At 40.1% G+C, this 15,075-nt stretch overlaps 1 protein-coding gene across 1 annotated transcript; it reads right to left on the bottom strand.

Moving 5' to 3' along the window:
- Nucleotides 1-8,319: 8,319 nt before the first annotated feature.
- LOC122887198 (neurogenic differentiation factor 6-B-like) lies at nucleotides 8,320-14,048 on the bottom strand. The gene is made up of 2 exons (XM_044220174.1): nucleotides 11,218-14,048; nucleotides 8,320-10,919 (listed from the first exon to the last, which is right to left on the bottom strand). Exons 1-2 carry the CDS (start codon nucleotides 11,513-11,515, stop codon nucleotides 9,910-9,912), a joined length of 1,308 nt encoding a protein of 435 aa, XP_044076109.1. The 5' UTR covers nucleotides 11,516-14,048; the 3' UTR covers nucleotides 8,320-9,909.
- Between the last annotated feature and the right edge of the window lie 1,027 nt (nucleotides 14,049-15,075).

Below are 15,075 nucleotides of genomic sequence, written 5' to 3'. Positions count from 1 at the left end.
GATAGATAGATAGATTTCCATATCACACATACACGCACCCCATCCTCCTGTTTGTTACCAACGCATTGTGCTGCATACACTCCCTCTTCTCTCCCTCCTTCCCTTCCTCCCTCCCTCCCTCCTCAATCCTCCCCCATCCATCCATCCCGTCTCCCATATCCCCAGGTGGTGCCAACGGCTGCGGGACCCATTAGCGACAGAATTCCTGCCTCCAGCAGGCCATGCGTGTCCCGAGTGACACATTTTTGGACCGACACCAAGAATCCAACCCTCCGCAGACAGCTTACTTCCCTATGCAGTCACCAGTATGTGTATGTGTGTGAGAGAGAGAGAGGCCTTGCGAACACAGCATGAGTCCCACAGGAAATGCTTGAAAGGCAGTTTGGGACAGATTGGTGATGCCGCAGAATGGACTAGAATACTAAAAAGAAACGCAAAGATATTCTACAGTAGAGAGATCATACATCGATAAGATGACTCTCCTGCCAGGTTGGGACATTTGTTACAGTCATAACCTTCACAAAAATCCCCCATTGTGCATCTGCATGTCTTACAATGTAAACTGCATAGAAATATGCAAAAATTTGTTTTGCCAGTTGATGCTTTACAAACAAATCCTGCTCAGGGAAGAGAACTACTTGAGATGAATGTGATTTTTATTAAATTTTGCATCCATTGCATACAGTGAACGGTGGTACTACAGTAATTATCTCATCTGAACTGATCTTCAAGAGTGATATTTGATGGTCGATCAAGATTCTTATTAATCACAAGGAGGAGTGATTATGAAACAATACGTTATGAGTTAAGAAGAGTAAGTCCTTTTAGTATAGATATTATGAATGAATTCTTTCTCCATACTAATAGATAGTTAATTATGTAACTAATGACTCCTCACAAAGGGCTATATAATTAGTCTAGATGAGCTGAGAAAGTTCCTACTTGTTCTTACATGTTTAATGTTGGCGATTTCTCATTTCCAAATGGGAATGGGGGCGATGGTGGTATAACATTAGTGTCATAGTGGAGCCACAGAAAGGTACTGATATCTATCTATCTATCTATCTATCTATCTATCTATCTATCTATCTATCTATCTATCTATCTATCTATCTATCTATCTATCTATCTATCTATCTATCTATCTATCTATCTATCTATCTATCTATCTATCTATCTATCTATCTATCTATCTATCTATCTATCTATCTATCTATCTATCTATCTATCTATCTATCTATCTATCTATCTATCTATCTATTTTTTTAAGTGGTACTGAAGTGGTCGTCCTTCCCTTTGCCACAAACTTGGCTTGCACATTTGATGAAGGTGACAAAATGTGGAAATAATCATAAAGTCCTATATCATTTTTAGAAGTAATTCTCATAAAATTAAAAGTATCAATCTGATATCAATGTTAAGTATGTTTTTTGAGCAGTTAAGAAGGGCCCATGGTCTTCAGGACCTCAAACAGGACATTAGTGTTGGACATAAACCCGAAAGTTATTCATATTCAATATATTCTCTAAACTTGTGGAATTAATGTATTCAGAAGGGACAGTAAACATTTCTCGCTCATGACAGTCTATCTAGCTTGCATCACTTTGGCATTTATTGTCCACTTGTGAAAGCATGCATTTTTTTATCTGCAGCAATATAACAGATAATTTTCAAATTCTATGAGACACAAACCAAGCTGTTCACCTTCAGTATCTACCTACACATCTACACATCTATATAGCTAGCCAACCTATCTAGCTCGATCTATCTAGCATCAAATTATCAATGAAATCACACACTAAGCTGTGAAAGTAGCTTGAATGTTTTGTTTGAGTTTTTCAGGTTCAATATGTTCTTTTAACTTGTGGAATTAATGTTATAGGCTAATGTATCTAGCTAACTAGATAGCAAACTAGTTAGCTAACCAGCTACCGAAGGAATGTAGCTAGCATCCATTTATCCATGAAATTAAAGACTTAATTGTTCACTAAACTGTGAAAGTAGCTTTTTTCTTATCTGCAGCAAACAAAAAGAGTTTCTAAATTCTAGAGATAAACCAAGTTGTTTACTGATGGGTGGTATCCAACATTTTACAGCCACGCCTTTACCCATGATTGTGTGCGGGAAAAATGTTTTTCGGGCCCCTGTCGGACCAGGAAGTTGTGATTACACAATTTGACCACTATGTCAAAGTGGGGCTTGCTCAGAAGCACTCAACCTGTTTCAGAGCTGCTGCTCAACTCGAGAGTTGACACTATTGACTGTATATAAAGACAGACGACGCATCTCCACTTCCTCCCACTGTACAAAAATTAAGCCAAAATATCCCGGATACGGGAGCTGCCATCTTGCACTGGTGACGTCATTTGGAGCCAGAGACTGCACAGTAGTAATCGGAGTTGGAGCCGCGGTATCGAGGTCCCGCCCATACATCCGGCCGACTCAATCGCAAGCCGGCCTCAGCTGTCAATCATGACGTGAAACCACCTTTTATAGGATCAAATAACTAATTAAAACCAAACTGGAACATACATCAGCGTGATAAGAACTACCTAAAATTAAAGAAACCGTCTTTGGGAAAAATTTATTTGATGTGTACTATGAGTTTTTAGTTTGGCTCATGTCCCATCTGCTAACACTGAGGGGGCGGGGTTTATGACCTATACTACAGCCAGCCACCAGGGGGCGATCGACATGTTTTGGCTTCACTTTTGGGGAGCTGTCAAGTCGTCCATCTTTATATACAGTCTATGCATGGGACCAACTGTTATAGAGAGCTCTAGACTTCAGCTATCATATGAGCATAGTCAACAAATGGGGGTGCCATCAAATAAGATAAGACAAATTTCATTGATCCACACCGGGGATACAATGTATTTTCACCCATTTAACAATTAGATATTTAAAATCTGACTACACAAATGTGTTTACTGTCCCCTTAAACTCCCAATGTACTCTCAATTCAGTATTTATAACTTCCAATCCTAATGTTATCTAAAAACTACAATTCCCTAGAGGTTGATACAAATTAGCAACACAGTTGTAGTTCTTCCAGTGTGTGTAGTGTTGTAAGTAGGGTCATAAAATGATATACCTAATAAATATATCAAATATCTACTATAGTCGAACTAGTAATTACACTTCATCTAGATGATCTATGTTAAGAAAAAGTAAAAATGTTGGCTTATTTAAGATGACGGCCCTGACTGACACCGAAAACAGCCAATGGGAAAAGAAAAAAGTTTTCCCCTGCATCAGGTAGCATTTCATGCCAAAAACACCTTTGTAAAAACCTATGTGGCACGCTATATCTGGCTGATTATGACTGTAAATTCATTGTATAATAAGTACTTTATTAAGTAACTTAAACGTTTTCCACCAGACTTCAAGTTTAGCGATGAGCTGTATTCCTCTTGCAGCGGTGGCTCATGATCATATGCGTCAAGGATCATGACAAAACGTCGGTAATTGAAAAGCTGGTAATGAGAACGGGTTCGGGGAACATACCACACAACAACTTTTTTAGTCAGACCCACAAAATGCTGTATGAGAAACATAAACACTATCACATGCCAAAGCGGAAGTCAGATGTGTTACTACCATACAGCATCTAGGACTGTGCCTGACTAACACTAAAGGCATAGACCACCCAGTAATCTAAATTTGTCAGCTGTTTAATAGAAAAAAATAAATCAACATCCCACATCATCTCATTCAACATTCCACATTGTAGATCCTGTAGGCTACTGGTCCCTTTACCAAAATGAATGGATGAGATGGGACTCATCTATAGGCTCAAAAGCCAAAGCTAGAGTGACTCCTATCTTTTCCATTAATTCAGACGTGAGAAACATATGGCTCCTATGGAAAAGATCCTGTAGAATATGGATGTATTTTTTTCTATTCTTTTCAAGGTAAGAAAACAGCTGACAAAGTTTGATTTTTGGGTGGTCTATGCCTTTAAGTAGCTGCTGGACTAATGTCAGTCTTCAAAGTAGCCTAATGCAAAAGATTCTATCAAATCAGTCTTAACTCTTAAAGTCAGTCTTAAATTGACCACAGATGTTTGAACTAGATAGCTAGCTACTTACATTAACCTACTGCGTCTCCGTTGGCTTAGACTTTTAAGTAGACTCGAGCCACTGCAATGATGGGAGTGAGGACGAGACGTTCAACTAACGTCAAGGTTCAGAAATGATATGGTCCACTTAAGGGGTGTCAGACCCCCCCTAATCCCCCCAGAATATGAACCCTATCTATCTATCTATCTATCTAATCACAGTGTAGTCATGACTACCAGATGCTCATGTTCACAGTCGGGGGAATCAAAACTACTTCACCCAGTAGCACCCGTGTCTCTCAGCCTGCCCTAAAATAGGGTGTTGCTGGGGTGTCAGAGGATCACACCCCTGTATGCTTCCCACCTGCTCTAAAACCCACCCTATACTCCCTCATATTGCAACCACACACACACATGCATACATCCAGTCAGAGTACCACTAGACAAAGAGCACAAAGCACACAGGTGATGTAGTGACACATGCTCCTGCCACATACTTAACATCTCCACCTCCAAAATAGTGCAACTGCAGGTCTGTCTCTCTCACAGCGCTACTATTCATAACTCATTCATTTCCACTCCCTAACAGATAAAAGCAGCTCTTAAACTACAATCCTTCACCCAATATTTATCCAATCTGACCAAATATTATAATTAATGCCTCTGTCTCTCCTCTCCTCATCTCCTTCAGGCCAATATATTCCCCTCATCTCCCCTCCCTCCCACCCTGTCTAACCTTTCAGTGCCAAGTTCACAGATAGAGAGAAAGTACTTCCTGTGAGAGGCCGGGCCGGCTGCCAGAGAGACTGATCCACCAATCTGACACGTTAATGAGATCCTGGCCCATAGTACTGGAGTGTCAGGCCTCCTTTGCTGCAGCATCAGCCCTGCCGTGACCTGCAACACACAAACACACACACACACACACACACACACGCACGTCTTTACTCATATGTGTAATTTTTTGACACGTGCACACACACTCAGAAATATAAGCACACATGAATCTCTCTCCACACACACGCACTCTCTCTTTGAGATGGGGGTTCAGCTCCTTAAATCTGTCTAATTAAAACACCAAATCCCTCTACTCCCCTCACCCACCAACCCAATCCTCACTTCCCAGCCACACACACACACACACACACACACACACACACACACCACACCCCACCCTCCTCCATCCCCACTGCCACCACCCCCGATTCCGCAGGAGAAATGATTATTAGGAATTTAATGGGGGAACATTTCCCATCCCACACCATCTGGGGCTTGGGAATGGCACAAAATTTGAGGATGCTTGCCGACGTGGCGGGGAACATTATTTTCATTTTTCTTGACTGGTGCTCGGCTTTTCAGACATTGCAGGAAAAGGCTACTGATTACAATAAATTACCATAGTATATTACAAAATATTATACATATACAGATGAATTTGTGTTTGTTTTTCTTTGTTTCTGTTATAGGTGAAAACTTTTCTCAACTTATGAGATGATTATTGTCATTCTGAAACTTTATCCCTATAGAAACACAATGTTTGTTTAGCACTAATTATGACACCACATCTCAGATTGCAAATGCACCTCTATACGATAGAAATCCCCCCCCCATTCCTGTCCTTCACCTCCTACACAGAGCCGGGCCATATGCTCCTCTCTCTCGCTCCGCTCTCTCCCAATACTTCTTTCTCCCATCGTTCGTTCTGTCTCCACACATCTTAATGAGCTGCATGAATGTTGGGGTACGTGTACACGTTTGATCCCATGCTAAACTGCTGCACGCCGCCGTGTGGACCCTGTGGGCGTGACCCCCCCCCCAACTCCTCCTTAGCCTCTCTGTGAGGCTCCAAGAGGGATTTGAATCCACTTCTCCTCCACACGCATGCATACATATACATGCACACACAGTCTGGTAGAAAAAGCATTAAGACTGACAGGGTGAGAATTTGAGTGAATGAGATAAATAAGGCCTGGTGGTGAAGGACGGGGGGCTAAAGAGGTGATTTTAGGGCCCCAAAGGGACCTCCAGTAACCTGGTCTTTCAGTTTTATGATGATACAGAGGAAGAGAAGGATGAGTGAGGGAATGAAGACAGGAAAACAAGACCTTTTCGCAATTAACCCCCCTCCGATGTTTCTTATTTTCTTCTAAGAAGAAGAGTTGAATTTGTGATTTCCCAGATCTGCTGAATGTTTCTGTCTTGACTGCTGGAAACAGTTCACCAAAAGCAGCAACATTTATTTCATGAGCTAAACCAACATGATGCAAGTCCCAGCACAGTTTGAAATTCTTTGCAGTTGCATCAACAGAAGAGAAAAATAAGATGTTGTGCAACTTATGTGGTATTCATTCTTTCTATGAAAAGCTTCCATTAGACTTACTTTGTGTTTCCTGATTTTCTTTTGTTGTTGTTGCTCTTTTAACTTTCCACAATTAAATTAGACCTTAGTTCAAATGTTTGCAAAGCTTTTACCTTAATTTCATGTTTATCTGTAAAAATAATTTATTATTAATAACAATTAATAATTATATCTATTATATATATCTATTATTATATTCCAGTGGCCCTGGAATTACTCTCTACAGAAAATTAAAGAGAACAAGAACGTCTAATCTCTAATCTGCTGTGATGTTCTTTGTCATTAGTTCAACTTCTACAGAATTTAATGAATACTGAAATAAGTTCCTCAGTGGCTCATAAGTGGCTTGCCAGGGCTAAGATTGAAACTATTGTTCTTTACAAGTGTCATTCGTGTGTTTGTTACTGTTGTGAAGATAGACTCTCCTTTCTCTAAAGTAAATACAATAGCAGACAGGCCTGCAGGCCACTTCTCAAACTCAACTTTTCCTAGCTCACATACTATTTCTCACATATGTCATCTCCTTAGTTAATCAGAACATTTCAAAAAGACAGTCAGGGTTCATTACAGACAGGTGCTGAAAGTTGTTAAGGTTTTTTGTGTCCTTACAGGTTTTTTGTTGCTGTTAATTTTATTTTTATAAAAGTGGATGTACCAACTATCAATAGTCACAGCTTAAGCGTATGATTTTCTTTATATAAACGTGAATGTTGCTCCTGTGTTGTTTTAAAATTAATTTATGAATTAGGGACACATTTTATTTGGGACTTGGATAAAAGCAGGTACTTCAGTCAAATGTTTAAATGATCAGCATCTGACTGGCCTACAGTAATGGGACATAATGCTCCAAAACTTAGCATGAACAAGTGCTGTTCCTCGCGCATTTACTCTTTCAACTTTTCCAGTGATCGGAGTCTGGATCAAAAAATAATGAATTGAACTGTTTTCACCAGGTTTTGATGATGATGCATTTAGGAGAAATCAATCAATCAATCATCATTTATAACAGGATGTGAAACACAACTTAAGCAGTGAATAAACCAGCTCAAAGAGACACCGATATAAACACAAACAAAAATGACTTTCTCCACAGAAATTCATTAACATCGACTTTATCTTTCTTCCACTGATTATATCAGGTTATGTCATATAGTCCTGTGTACTACTAGTAAAACCGTGAGCAACCTAACAAATAGAATATAACATAGGTGCGTATGCCTTCATTTAAATCCTGGTTTTTAGCGTCAAAGTCAAATGGATTTAAAAATGCTGAAAAAAGAAACGGACTTTCATGTTTGTGTGAGTTTGACCACCTTTAACAGGAGATGCTGCATCTCCGGGGATTACCAGTTCCACTTCTCTCCTACAACTGGGAGGACTGGGATCAGTTGTCTGTGCTATGGCTGACATCCAACGCCTCGTGGGCATTTTTTTTTTGTCACAAATTGGCCATCTGATCGGCTGAAATTAAATCAATTTATATCGACAAGCCTCGTTCGATAAAGAATTTAAAAGACTCTGAGTAAGATTTGCATAAAGTTTCACAGCTTTATATTTTAACATCAACCGTTTAATTAATCCTAATTTAAATGAAGTTAAAACATTTGCATCGTTAGAGAAAATAATCAGTATTGATTTAAGTGCATTTTTACGGTTTGAAACTTAACTTATGTTGCTTCAGGACTAATAGAATTAACAATAGGCCTCATACGTACTGTGTCACCACAACCTCGGAGGTTATGCAAGATTATAAAAGGATTCAATTTCTCAAAAATAAATAAATAAATAAATAAATAAAAGTACGCCCGGGGCGTTTTTATCTTGATTTATTTTTCTAACTTTTTTTTAATCGCTGTCCGCCTGCTGTCGATCATTTTCACAGGAAGCTGAGAACCTGGGCTACAACATAAAGCCTCTAACAGCCTCTTTCATTTTATTGCGACAAACACATCACAAAACATTAACACATTACTTCACGAATATTTCGATCCATAACGAGTTTTCAGGAGTGTGTGCGTGCGTGCGTGGGTGTGTGTGTGTGAGAGAGAGAAAGAAAAATGTGAAATATTGTCCAATAATCATTCATCATTCGGGTAAAGTTACAAAAGCAACATGATTTATGAGTACAGTCACCAACATTGTGCAGAAATACATGAAGTGCATCACAGTTGCTCTTCAGCAGGAACAAGGAAGTGTAAAAAGTTCACATCAAACTATCCAAAATTGTCATTTCGTTGCATATTGATGGTCATCATCTCTTTTTTAAGGCATGTTGTTCGGATTCATATAGTTTTGAAACTTTTTGTTCACTTCACACAAACTGATTTTCCTTCCAGTCCTCGACTTTCAGCTGCGGTGAAATATACAACAATGCAAACATAAACAAACTTTAAATGTAAGGAAATTCACATAAAATGTAACACTTACAATATGTTTTTATAATATATTATCCACATTCAAATGACGGACGTATCATAAATAAGCTTAAATAAATAAATAAATAGCCTACAATAATAATTTACATTCACCTCGTTACCACACTATTTACTGCAAATACAAATGCATTTAGTTTTTAAGTTTTTTCCCCACAACTTATAGGACCAATTCAGATGACATCATCACCAGGTCTCCTAAACACATGCACGTCTCCAAACTGTTTTTTAATAATTAATTTTGTAGTTGTCATCATTTTAATTAGATATTAGATTATGAGAAACGCCCTGTGAGAGGAAATATACATATATAATTTTTTTTATAAGCGAAGATTGCATTTGGCTGCCTTGCATAGCTCAATTGACCTTTATTGCTAACAGACTGAATCTCTGAACTCCAATCATGTCTCAGCAAACTTCCCTGATGAAGTGAAACGTCTTTTGATTCTTCTTCCCCGGTTGTTTCATTTAGCTGATTTTATTTCGCCACGAAAACCATTTAACTGACTGCTGTGAACCTAAATAACCAGAAACATCTAATTAATTTTCCACTATATCCGCTTTATCTAACCCACATCATGACCGACATCTGCAGAACAGCCATTAACAAACAAATATAGTGCATTGTAACTGTAAACAATTTGCTTAAAATCTGCATCTTTAACAAAATAGTCTACATTTGTGGTTTCCCCCTGGAAAGAATTATGTGGCAGTGAGCCATTAAAATCTTAATTTTTCTTTAAATGAATCAGAAGATTTGCCTTCAGACTGAAGTCATTTGTTTCGAAAGCAAAGGCGTTCTTGTTGGGTGTCTTTTTTCTGCCTTATGTCGACACAAATTTTGAACAAGAATTGAGAACAAGTGAAATCATTATATCTAATTTGCAGACCTTTACCATGTTTCAAAGAAAAACAAGACTGAACATTTAACAAAAAATGACTTGTTAAAATGGGCATTTTTGCAGTGCAGCGTGTCTGGAGTCCATTTCGTTCCACTCTCGACATCTGCGGGGCAAATTGCATCGTTTTTGAAACTTGAACTGTGTCCAGCTGATTGATTAATTGTGGAAAGAGCCATTAACTTCCCCTTGTGCTTGGAAGGACTGCCTGCGGACGTGCAGATCGTAGGGGAAACGGGCCTCTGGAGAGACTCGGTACATGGAGTTGTGCGCAAGAGCCGTGCGCCCTGGCGCACTGCAGTAGCGCATGCCATAGTGGCTGCTTTTGCCGTAGTCTGGCGGATCGTCGTGTTTTAGGGAGAAAATCCCGTTAAAGTTCATCGGGGGGCTCAGCTGGCCGTCGAAATGCGGGCTCCCGCCCTCTGGGGACGGATTCTCGTAGTAGGGCTCGTACGCGCCGCTGTAGCTGTAGTGTCTGAACGGCTTGGCGCTACTGTCCAAGCTGCTCCCGCTGTGGCCGGGGGGCGTGTTCATGTCTGAGCCGGGGTACGAGTACATGGCATCGTATGGCGATCTGCCAGAGAACATGACCTCCCCGTTGTGGTCTGTTAGGAAATTTCTCGCGTTCAGCTGCAAACAACCGGCCACCAAGTTGGTTGTGGGCTGAGATAATCCTTTGCACAAAGTCTGTACGAAGGCGAGGAGGTCCGGTCTCTTCCCAGCGCTCAGAGTCTCTGATAGGGCCCAGATGTAATTTTTAGCCAGTCTAAGGGTCTCAATCTTGGACAGTTTTTGAGTTTTGGAGTAGCACGGCACAACTTTGCGCAGGCTCTCCAGCGCGTCGTTCAAGCCGTGCATCCGGCTGCGCTCTCGGGCGTTGGCTTCCTGGCGCCGTACTTTGGACCTGTCATTCGGCTCCTTGCCGTGCTTCTTTTTCCGGGGCCCCCGCTTTTTAGGAAGCCCGTCCTCATCCTGATAGTCCTCTCTTTCGTCCTCCTCTCTGTCGGAGATGTCGTCCTCGGCCTCCCTCATGTCTGAGTTGGACCTGTCTGGGTTGTGTTGTCGCTCCTGCTCCAGGCTCTCAGGTAAGCTTTCACGGGGATAATTGGCACCAAACCGCGGCTCACACATCATATGAGAATCCTCGAATGGCAGTGTCAACATATTTCCTGTAAAATCAAAGCAAAAACATAAACTATAAGGACAACACCGACGTCTTTTGAAGGTTGTCAGTTAATTACCGTGTGAATGGGTCCTCCCAAGAAGAAGAGGAACGAATTGGCAAGCGAGGCCAGTGTCACAGCTTGCTACCCTTTCAAAGACACTCAACTTCATTGTCTTTGGACCTTTTTTGTGCTGCGCTTTTTTTTTTAGCTAAAGCGCAGCACAAAATCCCTCTATACACATTTTAAGCAATACATCTAAATTCTAAAAGGTAACACATGCATAAGTAACAACAATACTAACCTCTGGTCAGCGTGCACCGTGCATGTTCCCAAATATCTCCTCTGAATCTGCGCTGCAGCTTCTTCTCTTGCAAAACACAAACCAGAGGAAAAAGCTTCAACCTGCGCACCCTCTTTTCTCTGCTGCGTTCTGCTCTTCCTTTTCCTCTTCTCTCCCCCTCACTCTCTCTCCCTCTCTCTTCCCCTTCCCTCTCTCTTTGAGGAATGACACTCATGCCAACAGCGGGTACCCATACCATCTGCCGCTGACGTCTTGTGGCAGCCGAGACCACGTGCTCAGTGTCCCATGGGACCTCCATTCCGTACCGATCATCTGGCAGCTACGGTAATGGGCACCGGGAGGCCCGCGTTTACCGTCAAAAACACAGACCGGAGAGGGATAACAACTAATATCTGCATCTCCTCGTGTAAGAAAGATGAATTAATGTCTTTTTGTCTGGAAAAAACGAGGGGTGTGCGAGTCTGCAGGCCTCAACAGGTGAGACAGACAGGCAGACAGATTTCATATTAGAATTAATGAACTCTGAAATGTATTTATTCAAGTATTTGTACATAGAAATGTAATAATGTAAAAGATGTAAGACACACACAGTTAAATACACACATAGCCCACAGTATAAAGCATGTGAAGGGGGTAGAAAAACTGAATCTTGTGCAAAGATTCAAAGCAAGATAATTAAATGACATTAAATTAAACCAATTATAAATGCATTTCTGACAGGAATAATAAGGAAAACAAAAGGCATGTTGGGACCAAGAGGATTTAAATTATACAGAGATATACTCCTGTCTATTAACCCTGATGTTCTGTCTGGGATCCTAGAGACAGCGGGCCCTCTTAAACAGCTCAAAAACACACCTAACACTGTTTTATCATCTTGACTTTCACAAAGTTTTTTTATGAGAATTGCTCATAAACATGATTTTGAACTGTTTCAGAAAATGACACACTACTTGTAAAACAATGTTAAATACAACTGACTTCTGTTTGCTCTGTATCTGTGATTGCTGTTAAGTCCTTTTTATGCAGCACTAACCCGCCCCAAACACAAGAAACTTCTCTATGTAGGATAATAGTGAAAATGTATTTGTCTACGAATGCCTTTTTTTGCAAACAAAAGGAATATATTTGTTCATACACAGCACATAGTATTGTCAGTATTTTGTCACTTTCACTTTTGTCAGCCCAGTTATCATTTCAATACTTTTCTACATATTGGACCACCGTGTCCATAAATATTACATTCAAGCCCTTTAGTGGCCTTTGTAATGTTTTTCTAACCTTAACTAAGCACTTGTTTTTACCCAAACCATGATCTTTCCCTAACCCTAACCTTCAAATCTTGTTTCTGCTTAAACCAACCAACCTGTAACAAGTGCATTTAAAACTGATTTATTTTACAGTATTTACAGTGATTTTGTAACATTTTTGGAAGGCACAAACAAATGATGTCGTCCTGCCGGTAGGGGCGTCTGATCAGTCCTCAACTCTTCTATATGGCTGGTACAAACAACATATTTTGTTGTTTAATTTGGATGACTTGTTTGGTTTTAATAAGGTCAGAAGAAAAGAAAGTATTGTTTAGAGAATAAAAATAAAAAAAACCAATCAGGAAGTTAAGCCAATCTCAACAAAACACAAGGGTTGACAGACAATGTGGTATATTATATAAAATTAGGCCTGCACATAACGATTAGTCTCATTATCAATTCATCTGCAGACCATTTTCTCGATTAATCGATTAAATGTCTGGTCTAAAACAGTGGAAAATGCGACACACATTTTTCTCTGCATTTTTCCTTGTTAACGTCATCAAATGTCTTGTTTTGTCCAACCATCAGTCCAAAACCCATAGATATTCAGTTTAAAACAAAGAAAACCAGCACACTGGAGAAGCTGCAACCAGAAAACTTTTGCCATGTTTGCTTAGAAAATGACAAACAATTAATCGACTAATGTTGCAGCTCTATATGAACTAGTTTAAGAAATTCCAGCAGGCACCTGACATGCAGAGGATGGTGTGAGCATACCAGGGGGGCGTGCACAGTGTTGGTACCTCAGGACCGTCGACATTAAGTACACCCCATGGAAAAGGCCCAGTGGCACGCTGCCAAATCCACACTGGGGCACAGCTGGCACTTGATATGGGTATATGCGCTCCTCAGTTATGTGGAACACACACACAAGTGCACACACAAACATATGCCTGTGAATGACCTTGTTGCAAGGAGAATCAATTAAAGCAACTTATCAATCTCTCTATATTGGACATTACAAGACATCGATCAGCAGTATATGGGCAGCGGGTTGATTACACCTGGGTGTGAGTTCAGATCGCACAAAGGTAAGATAGCAGGTTCGGCTGTGACAATGACAGCGTGTACACACACTGGTGACTGTGCATACACTTAACCTAATGTGTGTGAGACAGAGCACCAAACATGTGTTCACAGGCGAGTGTGTGTAAGCGTGCATGTGGACAAAACACATAACTGTACATGAATACACCCAAAAATACACACACACACACACACACACACACACACACACACACACGGACACATGAAAAATAATAATAAAAAAATAAAAACACAGTCCCTTCATCACTGCCTTCCCCCAAAAATGCCTCAGCTGGTCTGCTGATCGTTCTGGTCCAGCGCGCACACACACACACACACACACACACACACACACACACCAGCATCTGATGAGTCAAACTCCCCATCTCCAACTAATCAGTTGACTGCACTAATTGCAAATGCAAATATGCAAATTTATATTAATTAATTACTCCACTAATTAGTTCTCTTGTCTTTTCAGGTAATAAATCATGGTGTGGTTGAGAGAGAAAGAGAGAGACAGAGACATGGCAGTGATCTTTTGTCTGCTAGAAATCCTTGTTTCAGGTCTGAATCTGATCTTGTGATGTCGTTTTGGACGATTTTCATTAAAACTGTGCTGGACTGAGACTCCTTAACTTTTTTTTCACAACAATTCTAACCTAGTTAATTATTTCAATTGATATTTTATGTGTCATACTTCAAGGGTGGAAGCATTGTAATTTGAGAGGTATAACAAATAGCAGAGGTTGGTAAATCAGTGTGTCTCGCTGACAGTTCTTGCCTGTCAGCTCTTTTAATTATCACATTATCAGCTTTTATAGGCACGGCGCGTGGTGTAGAGCTGCAAATGAAGGCGCCACTGATCGCACGCTGAGTTGCAAGCATTTCTCAATTGATGTCAGCAGTTAAAGGGAGTTCGTGTCTGGATGATGAGTGCGGGGTGAAGTGGTTGAGGATATAGTAATGGTGTGGTAATTACAACATGATTCTGTTCAAAGTCTCATTCACTGCATGGCTTTAGAGTTATTTCTTATAGGTAATTACTTTAGTGAAACCCTGAGAGGAAGAAAAACGCACCAAAGGCAAAGTGTGTTTTTTGTTAGCCTGACACTGACTCTGTAATGAGAGTTCTACTGTTAAGTTTCAGTTTCTCAACGATCTAACAGCTCTCACTATTTATTTTGCAATGCTTTGTGTACAAACAACTAAAGCCAACACACAAAGGCTAAATAAGGAAGTGCTTAAGCAGTCCCAAATAAGTGCAAATAATTTATTTTGAATACTTGTTGATACCTAATACCCAGGTGAATATCTCAGTTGCTGTTAAATAATTTCAGATTCTTGTTCTCACACCATAAACCTTGTTGGCACATTTATTGTCTTTATTTATAATAAAATGCTCCCAAATTTCTGACATTTTGATTTTTTGCAACACCTCAAGTGTATCTAGTCTTTTCCTTTCCTTTATTTAACCAGATAAAAGTCTCTTTGAATCTTATTTCAAGAGAGATCTACG

The sequence above is a fragment of the Siniperca chuatsi genome, linkage group LG13, assembly GCF_020085105.1.
Source record: "Siniperca chuatsi isolate FFG_IHB_CAS linkage group LG13, ASM2008510v1, whole genome shotgun sequence".
NCBI classification, from domain to species: domain Eukaryota; kingdom Metazoa; phylum Chordata; class Actinopteri; order Centrarchiformes; family Sinipercidae; genus Siniperca; species Siniperca chuatsi.
This window is presented reverse-complemented; position numbering and strand designations above follow the sequence as displayed.